The 22,886-nt window shown below is 51.3% G+C and overlaps 1 protein-coding gene across 5 annotated transcripts in view; it reads left to right on the forward strand.

Moving 5' to 3' along the window:
• The window catches only part of UBE3C (ubiquitin protein ligase E3C), a 112,340-nt gene that overhangs the window by 61,691 nt on the left and 27,763 nt on the right, over positions 1-22,886 (forward strand). For all 5 annotated transcript variants that reach the window (XM_047696109.1, XM_047696106.1, XM_047696110.1 and 2 more), the window contains 2 exons: positions 24-156; positions 5,757-6,004. In XM_047696109.1, coding sequence (XP_047552065.1) covers positions 24-156; positions 5,757-6,004 — 381 coding nt within the window. The remainder of the gene's footprint in view (positions 1-23; positions 157-5,756; positions 6,005-22,886) is intronic.

The raw sequence follows: 22,886 nt of genomic DNA on the forward strand, positions 1-22,886 counted from the left end.
TGACAGCTTCCCCTGTTTCTCAGATCTTTCAAAGGTTGATTTATGCAGATAAGCAAGAAGTTCAAGGAGATGGTCCATTTCTGGATGGAATTAATGTCACAATAAGAAGAAATTATATTTATGAAGATGCTTATGACAAACTTTCCCCAGAAAATGGTATATATAATTCTGTCTATGTATCTGTGTGTGGCAGGGGGAGGCGAGGGATCATTTTAGAAAAAGGTAATCATTAGGGGCACCTGGGTGGCTCAGTCATTAAGCGTCTGCCTTGGGCTCAGGTCATGACCCCAGGGTCCTGGGATCGAGCCCATATCGGGCTCCCTGCTCAGTGGGGAGCCTGCTGCTCCTCGGGCTTGTTCTCTCTCTCTTGCTCTCTCTCTCTCTCTTTGTCAAATAAATGAGTAAAATCTTTTTTAGAAAGAAGAAAAGAGAAAGGTAATCATTAAAACATTAGTGTTCGTCATCTTGTTCTGTAATGACTTTTTCACAGTGAAATGGGCTGTCAGATTCGGTAGGTGTATATTATCAAATAACACTGACAATTACCACAACAGGAGCCTTTCAAATACTGTTTTTTTTTTTTTTTTTTTAAAGCAAGAAACTTCACCCATGAATGTCTGTGTCTAAAATTCAGTTGACAATTTACATCTAAAACTGTTGATGGGCAGCCGTCGACATTCCGTACTCCATAGGGAAGCCTACTTCTGTGTTGTAATCTCTGAGCCACACTTAACGGAGCGGAAGAAACCGCACCGCAGTGCAGACCCCTCTGCGACGGGCGCGTGCATGGGTGGCAGGAGGCCGTCGTGCGGAGAGTGTGATGCAGGCTGCGTTTAGAGCTCAGCGACACGCTTGACCTCACATGAATATTGGACACCCAGTGTGAAACTTGTAGCGTTATTTATATATGGATGCTTTTAGCTTCAGAATATGGTGTCCGTGATACTGGGTGAAGTCGGGGCTCCGTCGGAGCAGGGAAGGAACGGTGGACGCGTGGCGGGGTCTGGGCGCAGCTGTAGGAGACAATGGGACGGTGTCATAAGTGAAGGAACAGTTGCCTGTTCTAGGGGAGCAGAACCTCATGTCCTTTTTTCCTTCAAGAGGGAATTGTGTTACACTGCGAGAATAATGGGGCGAGCCGCAGTCGCTGGCCCCGTCTGTTCCAGGGTCAGTGTGCGAGGATTTGATGCTCACGTGCTGTGGGTTTCTCGTGTAACCTGTGCGGCAGCCCCGAAGCTGCACCCCACCGGCCCAGTCCTGACCCCGGGCTGCGCGGCCCCCACGGCACCAGCGCGCTCTTGCCGAGCACATTACGTTTCTGAGTTTTCTACGTGAACGAGGGGGAAGTCTGGAGCTCTGACTTCAAGCCCAGCATACTTTTGAAAACAGACGGGGCCTCCGTCTGTGGGGATCCAGTCCCTGCAAATCGGCCGTTGTCGCTGTTCCGTTGTGTCTCCCGCTGGCCAGGCTCTGCACGCTGCGGGACCGTGTCCTCATCCCTTGCTCCTCTCAGCCAGCTGCTGCTCAGTAGATGCTGGCTTTGCAATGGAACCTCACGGGGGCTCTGTCGACAGACACGATGGTAAACGTGCCATCGGCCCGGGAGTGTTGAGGGTGGAACTGAGGCGTGGTTGATACCGGAGGGGTTCAGAAAGCCTGGGGCTTCCGAGAGGGGAGGCAGCCCTGCAGGCGAGGGGCAGTGCTGGCTGCGCTGTTGCTGCACGCCGATCCTGCGCACGCTCGGAGCAGGCCGCCCCCCCGCGCTGGAGCTGGGGTGAGCCCCCCGGCCAACAGGAGCAGGTGTGTGTTTCAGCGACTTTAAATTAACTTGAACCCTGATTGACGTAGATGATGTTTAAAGACATTACTGTCCGATTATATATAATAAGCCCCAAATTTCCCAATGAATGCTGAAGGGTAAAGTGATTCAGAATTTGGTCACCCCGTAACCGCCCAGGTGCGCGCTGATAGCTGCACCGAGTTGAGGGCGTTTGGAGAAACCTCGTAACCCTACATCCCGATGCTTTACGCCTCAGCCCGCGCTCTCTAAGTCAGGCCTTAGGAACGCGACGTATTTAAATTATGTGTTAAAATTGGCATTTTGCTAGGGAGAATAGTAAAGTTAAACGTCGTCTCAGAATTACTTCTGGGAAATTGGGGTGAGGTGCCGTGCTGCCTGATCGTTTGTACAGAAGCAGTCACTACTACAGCCCCGCCTACCGTCTTGCCCTCACAGCACGTCCAGCCTTTATGGGCTCTGACCATCTCGTGTGCGTGTCTTCTCGGCACGGTTTTCTTCCACTCTCTCTCTTAAGATGTTATTTTTGTAGTCTCCACACCCAGTGTGGGGCTTGACCTCGCTCCCCCAAGACTGAGCCAGCCGGCTGCCCCTCAGGCCTGTTTTCTGCAGTGTGGGTGTCGGCCCCCAAGCACGATGGAGCCGGCTGCGGGAGCTCAGAGACGCGGAGCCATTTCTCTTCTTAGTGGGGAGCCCAGCAGGTGCTGGTGCGCAGGTCCCAGCCCGCCGTGCGCTCCCATCGCCCCCAGTGCCCAGCCACGGAGAATGGTTGCAGCGGTCCTCAGGACTGCTGTAGCTCTTGGTATCATCGCCCGTGAGCTCGGATGAGACTCTGCCAGAGCTGGCCCTGAGCCGTTCTGTAGTCGATTCCCGACAGCCTCGCCGGTCTGCACTTTTGAGTGGGAACTGGTTTCACTTTGTTACATCGTTTTCCTGAAGAAGAAACTATGATAGGGTCAAATCAAATAACATTTTACTTAGGGGTTTTTCCCTCCCATTGAAACCTTCATGTATAAGTAGATATTAAATTGTGTTTGGAAACAAATAGTGGCAAGATATCTCAGGCGAGGTTTGCTTCTGGAAATGTCCGTGCTGTTACGTGTGACTGTTCTCACAAATGAGCTCCAGTGAACACAGAACCTCAGTTCCAGCCAAATCAGAGGGGCGACTTCTGTGATTGGCCGCTGCGTCTGCAAAGACGACACACTCCCACCCCCCATACTGGTGCCACAGGTGGGATGAGTGTGGGAGAGCCTGGGCCGTAGCTGAGTGTCCCACTTACAACATTTGCACACTTACAGTTTTTACAAAATCTGCTGCTGCCTGCTGGCGGTGTGAGAAATAGCACATATGACAACAGAGGCTTCTGGCTCCCCCATAAAACTGGGTGTTAAGAAGAACGTGTACAGCTGAGACGTCCCCGACTGCGTTTTTGTGTTGTGCCTCCAGTCATCCCCTTAGCTTTCTTTTGGCATCTTACCTGGGCCATGAGGTTGAATGTATGTTGTCATCCTCCTAATCAGAATTCGTGCGGATAACGTGCTCAGGAGTCTGGCCGGTAAAAAGCATGTTCTTCCTGTAGCCATAGTTAAATTTTAAACATAGAGGAGAATATGGTATAGCGTAAAAGCCTGTGCTTTGTAGGCAGTAAACCTGTCTTTAAATTATAGCCCTTTACAGTGTTAGCTGTGTCTTTACATACATAACTCGACCTTCCTTGTACTTGGTTTTCTCACTGCAGAATGAGGATAATTTTTTTTTTCCTCAAGTTATTGTTTAAATTCTCGTCTGTTAGCAAACAGTGCAGTGCTGGTGTCTGCTTCAGGGATTCATCACTTCTGTGCGACACCCAGTGCTCATCCCAACAGAAGCCCTCCTTAATGCCCGCACCCTTTTAGCCCATCCAGAATGGGGATAATTCTTAACCCAGCAGGTTGCTGAAGGACTTAAAGTAATGTGTGTAAAATTCTAGCGTCAGTTCTAGCTCGGGGTGAACAGTGGGTGGTCGTTACTCCTTACAAAGGACAAAAGCAAGCCGTCAAGATGGCTTCGGTCAGCCTGCCTCGGGTACTCCCGAGGGAGGTGCGGGTGTGAGCACTGAACTCGCCTGGCACGGCTTCTGCCGGCTCCTTGGAGCACGAAGTCTGTGCTGCCAGGCATGGTGGGAGATCTCCGTCCGTACGGTGAATCGTTGTGGCCCTGTCTGAGCCACGTTCTGGAACAGTCACAGCTGGGTTCCGGGACTCCAGGAGTACTAACACTCGCCCACCGCCATGGTTCAAGCAGACCTGGGCCCAGCCGCTCTGCACCCCTGCCCCTCGTGCCCGCAGCCCCCGCCTCTGCCCCTCCCCGCCTACTGAGGTGCCGAGCACCCACGGGACGGGAGGCGAGGGACAGGGATGAGGACGTGCAGGTTACTTTCTGAAACCTGCAGCTTGACTAAGCCTGTCCAGTGCAGACCACCTGGTTTGGAGTCCAGCAGAATGCCCTCCCTTCTGTTGGCTTGTGTCTGGGGTCTGCATCCTCAGGCTCTTGTGGCACATTATAGGCAAGTCCAGCAGTCCTGGGGAGGACCTGCCCGGACATTCTCTTAGACACCAGCCATGATTAAGCAACTTCACAAATTTGTTTTGTTTTTCTTTGTGACACACTGTAACTAACAGACTTCCACGCTTCTCAGCCCAATGACACTGGTACGTGAAAATGTAGACTCTGGGCTCTGACCCTGTTTCGCCCACCTCTTTCAGAGACTCTGTACTGTTATCCTTTATTCGTTTATCTTTTGCCTTTCTTGGTAATAATTTCTGTTCCCCTAGTATTTTTCTTTTCCTTTTATTAAAATAGAATGTATTATTTGTTTCAGGGGTACAGGTCTGTGGTTCATCAGCCTTACACAACAGCCAGCACTCCCCAGAATACACACGCTCCCCGGTGTCCATCACCCAGCCCCGCACCCTCCCACCCCCTCCACTCCAGCAACACTCAGTTTGTTTCCTGAGACTGAGAGTCTCCTATGGTTTGCCTCCCTCTCTGGTTTCATCTTGTTTCATTTTCCCTCCCTTCCTATGATCCTCTGTCTTGTTTCTCAAATTCCTCTTATCAGAGAGATCGTATAATTGTTTTTCTCCGATGGACTTACTTTGCTTAGCATGATACCCTCTAGTTCCATCCACGTCATCGCAAATGACAAGGTTTCGGGGGGAGGTTGGTGGCTGCAGAGTATTCCATTGTGTGTATATACACGTCGTCTTTATGTGTTCATCTGTCGATGGGCGTCTCCGCTCTTTCCGCAGTTTGGCTATAGTGGACGTTGCTGCTAAGAACACTGGGGTGCACGTGCCCCTTCGGATCCCTGCATCTGTGTCTCTGTCCCTCGTACTCTTATGTGCTCAATCCCCTCTGCCCTCTCCTCATACTGTAGACTATTTTAGAACATGTCATAGCCTTTAGACTGTGACGGATAACTTAGTCCTGGGCACTCTGTTTCTCCTCATCTCCATGCGTAATATGTGAACGTCTTCTCTCTTTCTCCCATTGTCGGCTTTGGGGGACATACAGGTCCAGCTAGCCCATCATCTGTGTGTGTGTGTTTTAAGATTTTATTTATTTATTCGACAGAGAGATCACAAGCAGGCAGAGAGGCAGGCAGAGAGAGAGGAAGGGAAGCAGGCTCCCTGTTGAGCAGAAAGCCCAATGTGGGGCTCGATCCCAGGACCCTGAGATCATGACCTGAGCCGAAGGCAGAGGCTTAACCCACTGAGCCCCCAGGCGGCCCATTCATCTGTTTTTAATCTTTGGTTGTTTTGTTTTATTTTGTTTTGTTTTTGGAGTCCTGCACTAATATGTCTTTAATATTCTTGCTCCTTTTCCCAGTACTCTCCAAAATACTAGCTTATTTTATTGCCTTCTTTTAAAATCCTTTCTCCCCCCCACCCCCGTTATCCACTCATTTTTACAGAGCCTGATTTGAAAAAGCGGATCCGTGTGCACTTACTCAACGCCCATGGCCTGGACGAAGCCGGCATTGACGGTGGCGGTATTTTCAGAGAGTTTCTGAATGAACTGCTCAAGTCAGGCTTTAACCCCAACCAGGGCTTCTTCAAGACCACTAACGAAGGGCTCCTGTACCCCAGCCCGGCCGCTCGGATGCTCGTGGGAGACTCCTTTGCGAGACACTACTACTTCCTGGGCCGGATGCTAGGAAAGGTAAGGGAGCTTTGTGTGCAAACGGACCTCGGACCACCTGATGCGGAAGCTTTTCCTTTCTGTGTGGTTGCTGTCTGCTTCGTTGAAGGTTTTTGCTCAGGATTGCTGACGTTATTCTGGTGAACCCAGAGCAGTGTTCTTTTACATGATAACTCACGTTTCTTCGTTTCACGTTGCATGCACAGGAGTCGCACACGTACATTGCTTATATGGCATAGAAGCCCTGGGGAACGTATAACGTAAAATCCTGTCTGTCAAAAAGTCTCTGGATAGCTGTCTCTTGCCATCAGTGTGCCCCCTGGAAGTACTGTGAGTCTCCCCATCGCTCTTGTGGATAGCATTCAGGGGGTTCTCTTAAGGCTCTGTGAGCTTGCGGAGTGCTGCACACGAGGTAGAAGCGCACCGGTGCCGCGCGTCGGCCGAGCGTTGTGTATGATGTTTGCAGACTCTGGGAAAATGGCCATTAAGGATGACATGACAGAAGTGCCCTGATAACCAGAATGCTACACCCCTGCTGACCCACACACACGGTTCACCTCTCCTGTAAATGAGGGGAAACGGTTTGTGAGCGGTGTAGCCTCGTGGAAGCGAGCTGTTTCTGGGTGAGACAGTGATGAACTAGGGCAGCCCCAGCCTGTTGTAGGCCTTCGGGGGGACATACCACCACCACAGACCGCTTAGGGGACACAGACATCTGCTTCTCCCATTCTGGAGGCTGGAAGGCCACGGTCAGGATGCCCTGCGTCCCGTTTGCTGGGGGCCCTTGTTCTGGTTCATCTCCAGGACAGCCTTCTCTCGGGGGTCGCTTTGATGAGGACACCAGTCACGTTCCCGCGGGCTCCACCCTCCTGACCTAATCACCTCCCAAAGGTCCCACCTCCTAACGCCGCCCTGGGGTTAAGACGGTAGCGTGTGAACGTTGTGGGACACAAACACCACCTACAAACACCACCTCCGTAGCATTGCCCGCGGGTGTGCCTGGTGGGAAAGCAGGCCCTGACACTCCATTTAAATCAGGACTGGCTGACTGCTTTCCTTGTGCATCAAATGCAATCCTAAAAGGGAATTTAGTTTTTTTATTTTCTTTTTCATTGATTACTGATATTTTTAAATGGGGTAGTGTTTATATGCAAGGTTGTATTTCCAGGTTACTTTGTTTCATTTTGTTGCAGTCTTTGTACTTACAACAGATGCGGGGTGGACAGTTGCCAACCCCAGCTGCATGTATTGGACAAACATCCCGGTAAAATCAGTAATTGAGACTTAGGTCTGAACTGCTCTAAATGAGGTGGGAAATCATCTAGGCTACTTCCCTGGGAAACGGAAAGTCGCTTCTCGATTTTTCTTTGAACGAATGATTCACGGCACTCACCGTAACTGTGGTGATAGGGAAAATGTGATGTGTTTGGGCAGCGTGCAAGGACCCCAGGGTTCAGACTCTTGCTCACGAGCAGCCACTCTGGTGGCAGTGACACAGGTTCACTCCAAACCCGAGAGCCAAGGCGAAGGCTGGGGAGAGCGCAGTGCTCTGGGCCCAGGGGCCCGCTGCTGGCCCACCTCACTGGAAGGACGCAGCCCCTTTCCGTCCTCCCCACCAGCCATGCTGGCTCCTTACGGGGCTTCGGCCAGCCGCCAGCTGGAGTTCAGAAGACATCCTCCTTGTTTGTTTGCATTACGGGGGTCTGTCTCACAGTATAGAATAAAGATGGAACCTATCTGGTCTGTAAAGGGTCACAACATATAATAAGATCATTATTACATAAAATGTACGTTACCCAAGAATCATTGGTGTGTTGTTATAGATAGGTAAATGTTTTCCATGGTATTTGGGGGAAGTTCGTTAGCATCTTTGGATAGTCTTGGAATGCATTTTGGTTCCCCTCTTGAAGAGGGGGTACTGCCGGGTACTCAGTATTTACTGTCCACAGTGTCCGCGTTTTGAGGGACAGATTGGATTATGACACTAGAATCAGCATCAGTGGGGCCTCCACAGGCGAAAGGGACGACTGGAGGTGACGTGCTGGGACGGAGGGCAGCCAGCTACAGCCTCTGGCCAACTCCACCCACCTCGTGTTTGTAGTTAAAAAAAGATGATTAGAATCCCAGTAGGTATCATTTACAGCGTCCGCTTGCTCTCCCTGCGATGGCAGCTGAACAAAGCCCAGAGAAAGCATGTGCTTCTGGGCCGTTTCCAGGACAGTTTGCTGACCCTGCTGTAGGGCCACACCAACAGACAAATGACAAAGAGGCATGGTGAAAAGTTTGGTCTCCATCGGGGGTCATGGAAAATCATTGTTTTGAGCCAACGGCTGAGACTTACTCCATTTGTGAGGGGACAGCATGGGGCACATGGGTTTTAGAGGGTGAGACTCAGAGTTAAGGGTCTGGGACTGTGCCTGGGTCCTCCATAGTGCTGGCCTTGCTCACAGCAATGTGATGCTTCGAGGTCAGGGGGGGCTGAAAAGTGACCACGGGATCGGTCCGCAGGGCTTTATGTCCCTGGTGCTTTTTCTTAGAACCGCTGTACTGAGATACGACGCAGTCCTGCAGTCGGCCTGCTGGGAGCGCGGGGTTCAGGGGCGTCTGGCTGGCTCGGCCCATGGAGCGTGTAGCCCTTGATCTGGTGGCTGTGAGTTCGAGCCCACCGTGGGCGTAGCAATCACTTGAGTGGATGGCGAATGAATGAATGAATGAATGATTTTCAGGTGTGCGATTCAGGAGTCTCCGTGTGTTCAGAGTGGTGCAGCCATCACCGCCGTCAGACTCGGAGCATTCCTCTCCTGTGTCTGCCGACAGTCATCCTTTCCCCTCCCCAGACCGTAGGCCTACGATAACTACCCTTAGTCTCCACTGTGTCCCCTTCTGGACGTTATGTGAAATGGCACCACACATCCGTGGCCCATAGGGACTGGCTTTTTCGCCTGGTGTCATGTTTCTGAGGTCGTCAGAGGCATAGCCCGTGCGAACGCTTCGCTCCTGGTAGTGCCAAGTCTCGGTCCCTCCTGTGACAGCCGCGTCTGCTGTCTGCTCATCAGCTCATGGGCAGGGGTTGTCCTTGGCGATGTTCGTGGCCGCGTGGTTTGATGAAATGAGCTTGCTGTGTGGTGAGGAAGAGGGAAGGTAGAAAAATAGTAAAAGGTGTCGGTGGCCTTTTCAGAAGGCCTCACTTTGGAGGGAAGGAGAGAGAGCACCCTACAGTGAGAACACGGTCCAGGAACATGTGGGTGGGTTGGTTTTCAAAGCTGGGGCAGCTCGGTGCAGGTGAGCTGTTGGGAGGAGGAGCAGGTGAGAGGAGCGGCCTAGCGGCTGGCCGGACACTGCGCGGGGCCGCGCTGCAGGAGAGCTGTCCATGGGGCGTGGTGGGGACCCGCCGGCGCTGGCTCGGGAAACCCGTTCACCACGCAGTTCTCCTCGGTTTGGACCCGAGCGGCCGCCTGGGGCTTGAGCAGCTCTGGAGCCAGGAGGGAGGGGTTGGCTTCAGCGGTCCCGAGCATGGAAGGCGGGCCGGGGGTGGGGGGTGGCGTGCGTGTGGACCGCGCGAGGGAAGGTCAGAAGGTGAGCTCTTGCTGGCCTGGGAGCCCAGCTGAGGACGCGGCCCCTGGCGCTTTGGAACCCAGCGGGACCGCAGGGAGTGGCTGTGTGGGGAGGAAGGTCAGAGAAGATGGTGTGTTGGAAGGGAAGAGAGTGTATCAAGGACAAGAGGTGAACAGTGACCGCCTGCTAGGAGGTCGGGAGGGCGGGGACCGGGAGGGACACAGTGGCATCCCCTGCAGTGACGTCCCGCCAGTGGGGTAAATGGAGGACGTGCCGTGCGCGGAGGACGTGCCGTGCGCTGACTCAGTGCGAGGGATTGCGGTTAAGGAGTCTCTTGTCCTTCAGAAATCAACATTGCTACGTCATTTCCTATGAGAATTAATCAGAACTGTCCTCATTTTCAGCTGTAGAGTGAGTTCCTCGCAGATGTGCAGCTGCGTTCCGTTCCCTGACCCTGGGAAACGGACCTGCCGCTGTGCACCCTGGAGTCGGCCCATGTGAGAAGTGACTTCAAAACCAATGCCTGCAAAGTAGATTGTGCTCTTGTGACATTTCAAAAAAATAAATGAATATACTGATAGATACATCACAGCTTTTTGAAATAATTCACATTCCATAAAATTCAGCCCTTTTTTTAAGTGTTCTGTTCGTCAGCAGATGGTACAGCATTAGATGTCGATGTAGAACTTGAGCCTTTTAGAGTGTGCCGTTCCGTGGTTTCTGACAGGCCCGGGGGGTGTGCTGCCGTCGCTGATGTACGTGGAGAACAGTGGCCTTGTTGTGAACAGGCTCTCGTGCACAGGCAGCCCCGCTCCAGGCTGCCCCCACCAGCCCCGGGCTCCCACTCATGTGCTGTCTCTGCATCTGTCCGCTCTGGAAGTTTCATAGAAGTGGGCTCCTGCAACACACAGCCTCTGGTGACTGGTTTCTTTGACTTCACAGAATGTTTCCAAGGTTCCCGATGCTGTAGCCTGTGTCAGGACTTCTTCCTTAGAGGTGGCTAGTGCTCCACTGTGTGGGTAGAAGACGTGATGTTTACGCGTCCCTCCGACGGGACATTCGGGTGTTCCCATTCCCGCCTTCGGCTGTTGGGAATAATGCTGCTCTGAGCATTTGTGTACCGGTCCTCCCTGACTTAGGATGGGGTGACATCCTGATAAAAACCCATCGTAAATTGAGGATATCAGACGTTGAGAATGCATGTCCCACACCTCCCCTAGCCAACGTCACCGCAGAGCGCAGCCCACCCGAAGTGCGCCCCGAGCGCTCCCGCGAGCCCGCAGGTGTGCAGTCGGGAAACACGGAGCCTGTTTGACAGTACGGTGTCGAGTCGCTCCTGGACTGCACGGAACGCTGTCCTGAAGGTGACAGACGGGAGGGCGGTGGGGGCATACCCAGTTGCCGCCCTGCCGACCGCTGACCCTCGTGATCGCACGGCTGCTGGGGGCCGCGACCAACGGCCGGCATCACCGGGCAGGGTCAGACCGCGTAAGGCTAGCCCAGCAAGAGGTCCACGTCCTGAACTCAGAGTGTCGCTTTCGCACCATTGTAAGGTCGAAAAGTCCCGAAAGGAACCATCACGAGCCGGGACCATCTGTAGAGTGTTTGTGTGCACAGATGTGTGCGTCTCTCTCAGCCAAGAGAAATCTGTGTCAGGAGCTGGGAGTGCTGAATCGGTGGTTCTGCGGTGTCTGCAGCCCACTCTGGGCGCCGGCAGTGTGTGCGGGCTCCGGTGCCTCTACACCATGGCGACACTTAACATTGTCTGCTTGATCTCTTTATTTTACTTCTTGATTTGTTTATTTTTGTGTTTTTATCAGAACCATCCTCGTGGGTGTGAAATCATATCTCATTGTGCTTTTGAGCTCCTGGAGGACTCGCGGTATTGGGCATCTTTCTGTGGAGAAAGGTCCCCTCGAGTCCGTCGTCCATGTCTTCAGCTGTTTGTCTTCTGTTAAGTCCTTTATATGTCCTCGTTTCAAGTCCCTTCTCATCCTCATGATGATTTGCAAGTATTTTCTCCTGTTCTGTGGAGTGTCTCTCCCTTTCTTGACAGTGGCCTTTGAGCTCCAGAGTGTTTAATTTTAAGGACGTCTTAATGCATTTATTTTTCTTCTGTTGCATGAGCTTCTGCAGGCTTATCTAAGAAACCCCAGTCGCACGATTTAACCCAGGGTCCTAAAATTACACCTGTGTATGTCATTGAGCCTGGTACTTTTATTTCTTATATTCAGGTCTTTAATTCATTTTGACTTAATTTTTTTATGGTATGATTTAGGATTTTATTTTTCAGTTTTCAGGGGCCAGATAAGCTCCTCTCTTTCCAGTTACATATCATTTTTCGTTAATTTTTGTAGATGGTGTGAGGTAGGGGCCCCACTTGGTCCTGCGCGTGTGGCTGTCCAGTCGTCCCAGCACCATTGGTTGGGGAAGACCAACCCAGTTCCCTTGTCAGGAATCAGTTGACAATGAATGTAAGGGGTTTTTCTGAACTTTCGGTTCTGTTTCAGTGATCTGTCCAGCCATGTGCTGGCATGGCACTGTGGTGATTACTGTACCTGTGTCGTCAGTGCTGTGCATGTGTTCATTAATGACAGACGGTAATGGAGCTTGGGATGGTGGAAGGGACCCAGGAGGTCCTCAGTAGAAAAATCATACCCTTTCTTTTTGTCTCTGAGGTCAGCAGTTAGCAGCCCAGTCACTGTTCATTTGTTCTGATTTCAAATGTTGCGACTTTAATAATACAGGTTCTCGGTGTTGTCAAGTTTAGAAATGGGCTCTAACTTAACCTCACCATTATGTACATATGTTTCTTTAGTCTCTCCTTATCATCAGAGATAAATTTCAGACATTGACCTGCTGTTAAATTCTTTAACGTAACTGTCAAACAGACTATTTTCTACTTTAATTCATTTGAAGATATAACCTGCGTCTCCCACCTGAAGCTGGGTGCTGGCTTTGGTGTCCGTTCTCCATGAGATACCGTCTCTCCCTGGCAGTGGTCCCCGGGACCCAGCTTCAGCTCCCCCCGGACGATAATGTTTTATAACCCATTTCATGAAAATCTTTGAAATGATGTACTAGTTCTTTCTATTAAGGTGAGCCTGAGAATCTCCTAAATTAATAGTAATGAAATTAAATTTTAAAATAACAATGGTAAGCCTTTATTTTGCTAGACTAAACTGAGATACTTCCTAAATCTTTTAAGTATTATTTATTTATTTAATTAATCTCTACCCACCCACCCCCACATGGGACTGGAACTCATGACCCTGAGATGAATAGTGGTGTGCTGCACTGACTGAGCTGGCCGGGTGCCCCCGAAGTACCCCTTGAATTTAGTGGTTCTCACAGTGTGGTTACGGACAATAGGGGAAGTGATTTTATTTGCATGAGTTAAATCTTACTAAAATTTGCTATTATTTTTTTTTCCTGAATGTACAAATTGTCCAATCTTGATTAACATAGAGTCGAGATAATTAGATGGTCCTGGTTTGCTGAAGTTTTCTGCCCATTAGTTCTGTAAGTCCGGTGAGGATAAACTCATTTTTTCCTGTTTATGGACACGCTGTTCCCAGGTGCAGACGCTGTAAGGAAGCAGTGTCCTTGCAGGGCCCTGGAGGTCCAGAGCCGACAGCAGAGCACTCTTACTACTCTCCTCCGCGGTGTGTACCAGGTTCCAGGGAGAATTAGGGATCTACACCTTCCTCCCAGAAATGAAGTTAGTGTAAATCGTATCTCAGTGAAGCTCTTTAAAATAGTGAAGGTTAGGAGTACCTGGGTGGCTCAGTGGGTTAAGTCTCTGCCTTTGGCTTGGGTCATCATCTCAGTGTCCTGGGATCGAGCCCCGCATCAGGTTCTCTGCTCATCAGGGAGTCTGCTTTCTCCTCTCTCTGCCTGCCTCTCTGCCTACTTATGATCTCTGTCAGTCAAATAAATAAATAAAATCTTTTTTAAAAAAATAAATAATAAAATAGTGAAGGTTAGACAGAACCAGTAACGAAACTCTAGTTCTATGAGGATGGTAGACAATTTAGTTTTACGTATTTAAGATTTTACTTAGATAGTTTTCTGGAAATTCCTAAGGGAATACTAGTTCCCAAAACATCTGATTATTATCTGATTACAAATGGTTAAACTTTGTACCAGCATGTTAAAAATTGTCCCTATCTAAGTGAGCGTAACGGTCTAGCCCTAATAGTGTGGTGTCTGCACGTTAAATCCTAGGGGAGGAAAATTGTGTATTGATTGATTATGATATTTATTGGGTCATAATGTATTTAAATTTTCTTTAATGCATATGTTAGTGATTGTTTACTGTGATAAAGTGCAAAGAGGTCTGGAAGAGCAATCCTACATGGAAAGAATTACCTCATGTCACTGGTCACTTCTCAATTAGAAGTTCCATTAGCAGATGATTCCTGCTTCTGGTGTGGGTCGTGATTGCGTTTTATCGCCTGTAAATCAGGCTTCAGACAGGGAATAAATAAACAGCTCAAGGATGTGGTAATGTCATCTTGAACTTTTTTTTTACAGATAGAAGCACCTAGGTCCATTTAAGCCAATTAAGTTCAGGAATTTATTGAAGGAGCTCTTTTATCATATTTGAATTCTATTTGAAAATGGCTTTTCCCCCCCTTGCTTCAGAATATTGATTTAATTGGAGCAGGATGCCTATAAATCAGATTATTTGATAATATCTTGGTCATGTATTTCCAATTTTTAATTAGAAGACCCTGAAACTTCCGTGTGGTTTATAATTTCGTGTTTCAGTAGCATACAGTGCACACGTAAAGTAGCAGAGAGTGTAACAGTTAACACTTTATCCTGGCATTTTTGAGACCTGGGAAAATTTATTCTTGAATATCATTGGAGTCCTTTTGTAAAATGCTCACTGAATTTGCTGAGCCTTTAAAAGTGTAGATTGAAGCGAGTCCTGGTGATTTAAGTTCCATTGGTCTTAAATGGCAAAGCTTCTCTTCTATAATATCTTGTTTTGAACTCTCAGACTCATTAAGGGTCAGTGTAATTGAGCTTCTTCCTCTGATTGTCATCGGACTAAGTGCTCTTGTCTCTAAAGTTAATATATCTTTTCCCCTAGATTTTTTAAACATAATATTCAGCAAATAGTTGATCATTCTGTGCTCAGCCCAAGCCTTCCAATCAATGTTAAGACTTTTTTTTTACTTTGATGTCAGCAAATTTCACAAGCAAGCTTTCCCTGGATCTCCCAGTTCTCCACAGTGGATGGTTCATTATGAGTTTGCTCTCCTTGACCTTCAACTTTTTTTGGAAGCAGAAAAATCAAAGACCATCATAACTTAAAAGTGGTCCCTTTGTTGGACTCCTGCCCCTTCTGAGGACCGGGCCGGCCCTCACGGCTGCCGATACCCATGGTTTCCAGTCTGCCCCTTCAACAACGAAGGGCTCCCCTCTCTGCACTCTTCCTCCTGTCCGTCAAGGCCACGGTGTTCTGTCTACGTTCATTTTATTTCTTCAAAACTGAATGGGAAATAAAAGCAAATTTAAGTTAGATTGTATGGTAAAAGTCACACATATGTTCCAGAATTCAGTTGATTCCACAACCTAAAAGTATTGCTGTAGCTTTAGCCCCTCTGAGATACTTACCAAAATTCTTTCTGCTCCTGAGTGAAGTGTAGAGAATGCTCACTGTTAAGCTGTCCCTTCTCATAAATTTGACGCTGATTAAGTGCAGATCAGTATCATTATACTGAAGCCATTTTCCTTTCTCTAAGCCATGCTGAATCGTCACCGTGAGAATTAGAAACAGGGCCGCCTGGGGGGCTCAGTTGTTGGGTGTCTGCCTTCGGCTCGGGTCATGGTCTCAGGGTCCTGGGATCCAGCCCCACATCGGGCTCTCTGCTCGGCGGGGAGCCTGCTTCCTCCTCTCTCTCTGCCTGCCTCTCTGCCTGCTTGTGATCTCTGTCTGTCAAATAAAATCTTTAAAAAAAGAAAGAAAGAAAGAAAATTAGAAACACAGGCTTGCTGGTCCTCCTTTAAAGTCTGCTGCTCATCTCTGGTCTTCATTTGTGCAGTAAGAACAGTAAATATCCAAAAATAACGTAAAGCCCACGTCGGTCCCTCTGAGCATTTAGTATATGTGCTTCCGAAGCAAGGACATTCCTTTCTGAACATTTAAGTACTGATTTGGGGAGGGGGTGCTGGTTGCACAGCCAGTTCAGCGTCCAACTCCTGGCGTCAGCTCAGGCCGTGGTCCCAGGGTGCAGAGACCGAGCCTCCCTCGGGCCCCGTGCTTGTCAGGGAGCCTGCTCGTCCCTCTCCCTCTGTCCCGCTTAGGTATGCGCCTGCACGCACACGCACGCTTTTTCTCTCTCTAAAATAAGTAAGATCTTTTTAAAAATACTAATTTAGAATTAGCAAATTAGTAATTTTTTGAGAAGTGGACCAAGTAAAGACGGACAGTGTTGCTCTCGTTCCTGCGGCAGCGATCAGCTTCGCCTGGGAGGCAGCAAGCGGTCCCTGCGCCAAAGCTCTCGAGTGAGACCAGGCCGCCGGGTTGCTGGTTTCAGCAGCGGAGCAGCGATGGGGTGTGAATTGGGTTCAGCGGGTCCCCTTGCCTCTGCCGTGACGAGGAGCTTCGACAGCAGCAGGAAGTCACACGGAGAGACCCATGTGAGGCGTCCCCGGCCCCCAGGTTGACTGGTCATGAGCTCCTTCGTCCTGGGATGTGGTGGTGGAGAGAAGACCCGAGGGGTTTGCTAAAAATCCAAATGTGGGGGCGTGGGGGGAGGGGCAGCGGGGCTACACGCAACCAGAGAATGGAGGGTCATCGGCCATGTGGGGGGACTTGGGAAGGGGTGAGGAGGTGCCTGTTTCTCCTGAGGCCCGAGAGGCCAGCAGAGTGTGCCGTTGAGGGTGGGGGCCCCAAGGTGGGGGGCACGGTCCGAGCTGAGCCAGCGCTCAGGTGGGGCTTAGGGTGGTGAGACCCTGCGGTGCCGCCCAGGGCATGGGAGTAGCCGGAGGCGGAAGCGCAGAGCTGAGTCCCGGGCCGGGCCGAGAGTTCAGAGGCTGCCGGAGGCTGCGGGAGCAACCGCGTGAGCGTGGTGTTTCCGAGGCCACATCACGGCGCGCTTCCAGGGCGAGACGACAGGTGGTGTCAGACACAGGCCCAAGAGGGGAGCCCTCGCTGTGCTCGGGACGCTTGCGTGGAGCCTCGGCGCACGGGGCCGTGTCTCCCCGAAGTGCCCGGTCATGGGCCGAGCCCCAAGCTCCGGAGCCGCTCCCAGCAGAGAGACGCGTGTGTCGCCGGACGCGGGAGAGGCTCCGGCCCCGCTGCACGACGTGGGCCCACACGGCCCAGATGCCCCCAGACGTGCGGCCGCGGATGGACGGGGGTGTGTCGTCAGAGCTCGGGGCGCCCGAGCCCCAGCAGTTCTGGGCGGGCTGGGAGGACGGCGCAGACGATGGGGTGGGCGCTGTAGCAGTCCTTCTCCTCGGGGCCCAGGCCAGTGACGCCACTTTCTCTTGCCGGGTACCAGGCACTTTCTCGGCGGACGGCTGCTGAACCGCTCTGTAGGGCCGAGTGCCCGATGGCGCTGTCCTGCAGCAGACTCCGCGCGGCCGCGGCGGGGAGGCCAGCGCTGGACAGGCAGCGCGGAGCAGCGCGTCTCCGGAGAGAATCTCGCGGCGGCTTCAGCGGGGTCCGCACGGGGCTTAGCCGCGCCGAGCGCAGAGCAGGCCGGGTGTTGGCGCCGGGGCCGTGCGGGCGGCCGCGCTGGGGAGGCTCCCTGGCGGGGCTTGGGCTGTTTGTGCGGAAGCGGGGCCGGAGCGTGGGGCGCGCATGTGGGAGCGGGGAGCCCACGGACGGTCCTTCTGAGTGCGTCCGCTCCCTTGAGACCCTTGGTCGGGTGAAGGTGGGGACGGACAGTGAGGTGAGGGGGCGGTAGGGGTCTCGAGGGCTGGTTCCCGAGAGCGGTCCTGCGTGGGGCTTGTCGGTCAAGCCTTTTCGTGGACTCTGCCCCTGGCCTGCTGGGCCCAGCAGCCCTCATGTGATCCCCGCGGAGTCTGAGGACTGCTGGCGGGGGGTGGGCAGGCCCCCTCGAGGCGGCGGCATCATTGAGGGGGGGCACTGACGCAGGTGTGGCGGTCGGTTGAACCCAGGGTGGGCGGTGTTTGCCGGGTGAGCTGGGTACAGGGGAGTCGAGAGCACAAGATGTGATCATGAACGTGAACGTTTAAATCGGGCTGTCAGAGGAGGCTGGTCATGAGGATCCGAGGGCAGGGAACGAGAAGGCGGCAAGACGAGGGATGGTGTTGTGGTTAGCGGTGGGGGCCGTGTACACTGGGCAGGAAGGAGTCCGAGTGTGGGGTGCTTGAAACCAGATCAGGGAGGGACACTTAGGACAGGCCTGAAGACTGGGTACCTGGGTGGGACAGAAGACAGCAGGTGGCAGAGAGAAAGGCACAGGAGAGTGGATGGGAGGCGGCTGCCGGGTCAAGGTCAGGGTCAGAGTGTGCAGGAGACGGCCCTGAGTCAGGATCAAGGGCAGGGAGCTGGTAGCCCTGGGAGGAATGCAGGAGGCCCAGCCGCAGGAGAGTCAAAGCCAGAGACAGGGGGTGGCAGGCGTGTGAGGCCACTTCTCCCCCTCGGCCTCTCCCCTGCGTACCTGCTCTCTCTCTCAAGTAAATAAACAGATTTTTATTTATTAAGATTGTATTTATTTATTTGACAGAGGGAGAGTATAGGTGGGGGGAGCAGCAGCAGAGGGAGAGGGAGAAGCAGGCTTCCTGCTACTTCGATGTGGGGCTCAATCCCAGGACCCTGGGATCATGACCTGAGCCGAAGGCAGAGGCTTAAACTACTAAGCCACCCAGGCGCCCCAACAAATCTTTAAAAGAAAAAAAAAAAGCCTAGCACAGCCCACCCTGCAAACAGTGCTAAACATTGCAATATTGTCGGGAATAATCCTTTTTCTTAGAAACGAAACCAGAAACACAAAAAGAAAAAAATAGGTTGGACTTCATCAGAAACTTTTTGCTCCAAAGAACACCATCCAGAGACTGAAAGGAGGAAGCATTCGCATTCCTATCTGATAAGAGACTTGGGCTAGGATAGAGCAGGGACTCCATGATACAGAGAAGCGAATTTTAGGATGGGCAAAGGACCCAAATGGACATTTCTCCAAAGAAGGTAAACGAGTGAGCCGTAAAACACATGAAAACGTGCTCGCCCTCATTAGTCATCAGGAAAGCGCACACCTAAACCGCAGCGCAAGACCACCTCATGCCCACGAGGACAGAAGGAGGCACCTGGTGCTGGCCAGGACGTGGGGAAGCAGCGCGCACGCGTCAGTGCGGCCCCTCGGGACACGGGCGGGTTGGTCCAGGTCACACAGACCTGCCTTCTGGGCCAACCAGCTTGTGTTCAGGCAGAAAGTGCTCACGGTGGCTTCCTCTGTAAAAGCCCACACGGAGAAATGGGTCGAATGTCCATCATCTGACGAAGGAGAACAGACTCGGTGCATCCACTCCACTGGCAACGACTTGGCCGTGGGAAGGAGGGAGTCCTGACGGCCGCGGGGACACCAGGGCAGAACAGGCTCCGTGACGAGCGCGAATCACAGAGACCACCGCCGGGGGATCCGTCCATCTGAAATGTCCAGAGAGGGAGATCTGTGCAGTGAGAAGGTCGATAATGATCGTCGCAGGCTCGGAGGGTGTGAGAAAGGAGGCCCACGACGGAGTGAAGTGTTTCTTTGGCTGGCGATGAAAGTGTGCGGAAGTTAATCGTGCTGATGGTTGTGTAAGAGTGAGAGCCATTGGCTTGTTCACTTTAGATGAGTGGATTGTCCGGTACGTGAATCCTGTCTCAGGAGAGCTGTTACCAGAAAACAGTGTGATGCCGTGATTTTGCTCGAGCCGGGACGTGTCAGAGGAGTTAGCGGAAGGAGAACTCGCTGTGGGCTGGGGTTCTGGGGGTGGTTTCGGCCAGAGGAGCTATAGCAGTGCTGTGTGTCACCAGCCTGTAGGAGAAGTTCTCAGTGCCCGGCCACAGCGAAGTTACTTATCCTGGAGGGACATCCATATCCTCGAATTTCAAGGGAGGGAGGGTGGCAGATTTCTGTCTGTATTTTACTATCCTGTGTGGTAAAGGAGCCTTCAAACCCGAGAAATGTTTCCTTTTCGCTAGTGAAGATGGTTCTGCCGTGTGGGGTCCTTTAACGGAGCCTCCGTGGTTTCCTCAACTCCTGATGGATCTTTCAGAGGCAGGGACGTAACAACTGTCCCACATCTCCCAGGTAGTCACTCTCATGGTGGGTCACTTTGGCGAACCTTTTGGTTCCTGGTCTTCCAGAAATGCCTCTGTGGGCAGAGCGGGCGGAGCCGGGAGAGCGCGGTGAGACGCACGCGGCAGGGAAGCCTCGGCGCTCGGCTCAGCCAGCTCACCCCACGGCGTGGCTCATCTCTGGGTGTCCAGCGAGGAAGATAGGATCTGAGAACTGGACCTTCATGCCCCACCCACCAGGATCCCCTGCGGGTTTCTGAAAGAGGACGGTTTTGTAAACTAAAGCTGCCAAAGCATCAAGTGCACACTGGCAGTTGGCCTGAGCAAGTGAAGCCCTGTCCTCAGGGAAGGCTTTTCTTCCGGCCTGAGTGGCTGGTGTGGCCCGAGGAGCCCCCGCTCAGCGCCCTGTGCTGCTGGTGTGACGGGAGGCACGGGAGGGCCGGTCTCAGAGAAGGGCTCTCGGGCCATGGGCAGGGCCCAGGCGCTCTGCTCCAGGCCACTTGGGAGCCTCTGCAGGGAAGAGGAGGGCCGTGCCAGCACCCTGCCTTGAAGCTCAGGGTTTCAGTGATGCCTTTTCTCTGAACACCAGAGCCACTGGACCCTGCTCCGACATTTGCTGAATTGTGAATGGACAGAGTCACTGTTTCGGGGTTTTTTGTTCTGGGTTGGTTTTTGTTTTGTTTTGTTTCTGTTTTTTTTTTTTTTTTAAGATTTTATTTATTTACTTGACAGAGATCACAAGTAGGCAGGCAGGCAGAGAGAGAGGAGGAAGCAGATTCCCTGTGGAGCAGAGGGCCCGATGTGGGGCTCGATCCCAGGATCCTGGGATCATGACCTGAGCTGAAGGCAGAAGCTTAACCCACTGAGCCACCCAGGCGCCCCATGTTCTGTTTCTGTTTTTTAAGATTTCATTTATTTATCTGTCTATTAGGGAGAGAGAAGGCAAGACAAGCCCAGGGAGGGGCTCCTGGGGGGCTCAGTAGGTTAAGCCTCTGCCTTTGGCTCGAGTCAAGATCTCAAGGTCCTGGGATCAAGCCCCGCATCAGGCTCTCTGCTCGGCAGGGAGCCTGCTTCCCCCTCTCTCTCTGCCTGCTGCTCTGCCTACTTGTGATCTCTCTCTCTGTGTCAAATAAATAAATAAAATATTAAAAAAAAAAAAGATAAGCTCAGGAAGCAGCAGGTGGAGGGAGAAGCAGGCTCCCCACTGAGCAAGGAGCCCAACACGGGGCTCCATCGCAGGACCCCAGGATCATGACCTGAGCCGAAGGCAGATGAATGCTTCAATGACCCACCCAGGCATCCCAGAGTCCCTATTTCGAGAAGTACTGTAGGGTGTCCAAGAGTGTAAGAGAGTGTGGAGCTGGAGGGGCTGCCTCGCTGTCTTGGGTGGTAACGGCGTGCAGGAGAGACATGGGGACAATGGGACATGGCCCCATAGCGCAGATCTGAACATTGGGCAGCGCTGCCACTGTGCCGATGAGAGCTGTGAGCAGTGTGGGAAGACCTCTGGGATGGGATTGCGAAGACCCAGGGTTTGAAATGAAGCGTGACACATACATAGTTCTGCATAACCTGAAGTGTCTCAGAAGAGAAGAAATGGGTTTCTGCAAACAAATTCACGGTTGTGGAATCCAAAGGTGGAAAGTAGTCCCAAGGCCATAGTTGTCACTTAATAGATGTCTCTCAAATGATTGGGATGCCGTATGTTGTACATAGACTCGGGCATTAAGGATGAGGGGTGTTTTCTGCCCTGTGGGAGTTTCTGGCCACACGGAGGCCGTGCTTCCCGCTCGGTCGCTCTTGTGGAAGCACAGCTGTTACGGAGGCAGCACGACCAGCCCACGTCCTTCCGTACATTTCTTTTTTTATTTTTTTAAACTCCAAGGTTAGCATGATCTGAAATAATTAAAATTATCATCATTTTGCTCAGTTAGGGTGGCTTTAACACAAGACAACTCTGATATAGTTTTTAGATTAAGTTATAAATGTTCGCTTTAGAACTACCTGAAGATTGATAGAGATGCATTTGAAAAGCATTATTTTTTTATTGATTCTTAATGTAGTAAATTACTGACGTTCTTTGGCAGCAAACAGAAGTGCCCGTGCGGCTCCCACTCACTCTCCCAGCAGTGCCACAGCATTAACCGCATTGCGACGGACTCACTTATATTAAAAGGCTTCTACTGTAATTAATCCTTTTTATTTCAAATCATTTTGGCACAATTTCTAGCTATAGACACTCATAAAGGACAGACAGCTGAAAAATACGTTACAGGTTTCTTCCATATACCTATTGTGACTCTTTCCCCGACGAGTCGTGATTGATGAGCTGCTGGGACAGCCGTGGTTCAGCTGGCTGAGAACCAAGGCCAGGGTGAAAAATGCTAAGTGGATTCTTTTGCATAAAAAATAGGCAGTTTTGAAACTGTATAATTAACCTGTGTTTAGAAAATACCTTGATTTACGCTTTCATTTGTATCTAAGTTGCATACATTATGGAAATTTAATTTATAATCCATTTAGCTGATGCAATCGAGTTCTTTTTTTTTTTTTTTTTTTTTTTTTTTTTTTTTTTTTTTTTTTTTTTTTTAAAGATTTTATTTATTTATTTGACAGAGAGAAATCACAAGTAGGCAGAGAGGCAGGCAGAGAGAGAGGAGGAAGCAGACTCCCCGCTGAGCAGAAAGCCCGATGTGGGGCTTGAACCCAGGACCTGGGATCATGACCTGAGCCGAAGGCAGCGGCTTAACCCACTGAGCCACCCAGGCGCCCCTGCAATCGAGTTCTTAGTGCTATCATTCATTAGTGCTTGTGTATTAAATGCTCTGAAGGCCTAAACCTGCCTTATGTAAAAAATCGCACCTCGGCATTTACATTTTATGAGTCACAGTGGGATTTCTGTTTAAAATTCAGGTAGCTCGGATCCATCTAACGGATTTCCCTGGTTTATTGTTACTGATGCGGAAGTGGCAAACAATGACCTTACGTATCGAGCGTCCCGTGATTTACGCTCCCAGTTTGCTTTAAAGTCCGCTGTCCGGGTGCCGCTTTCCTTCAACACCTGGAATCAATCGTGACAGC

This window comes from Lutra lutra, chromosome 11 (assembly GCF_902655055.1).
Source record: "Lutra lutra chromosome 11, mLutLut1.2, whole genome shotgun sequence".
Taxonomy (NCBI): Eukaryota; Metazoa; Chordata; class Mammalia; order Carnivora; family Mustelidae; genus Lutra; species Lutra lutra.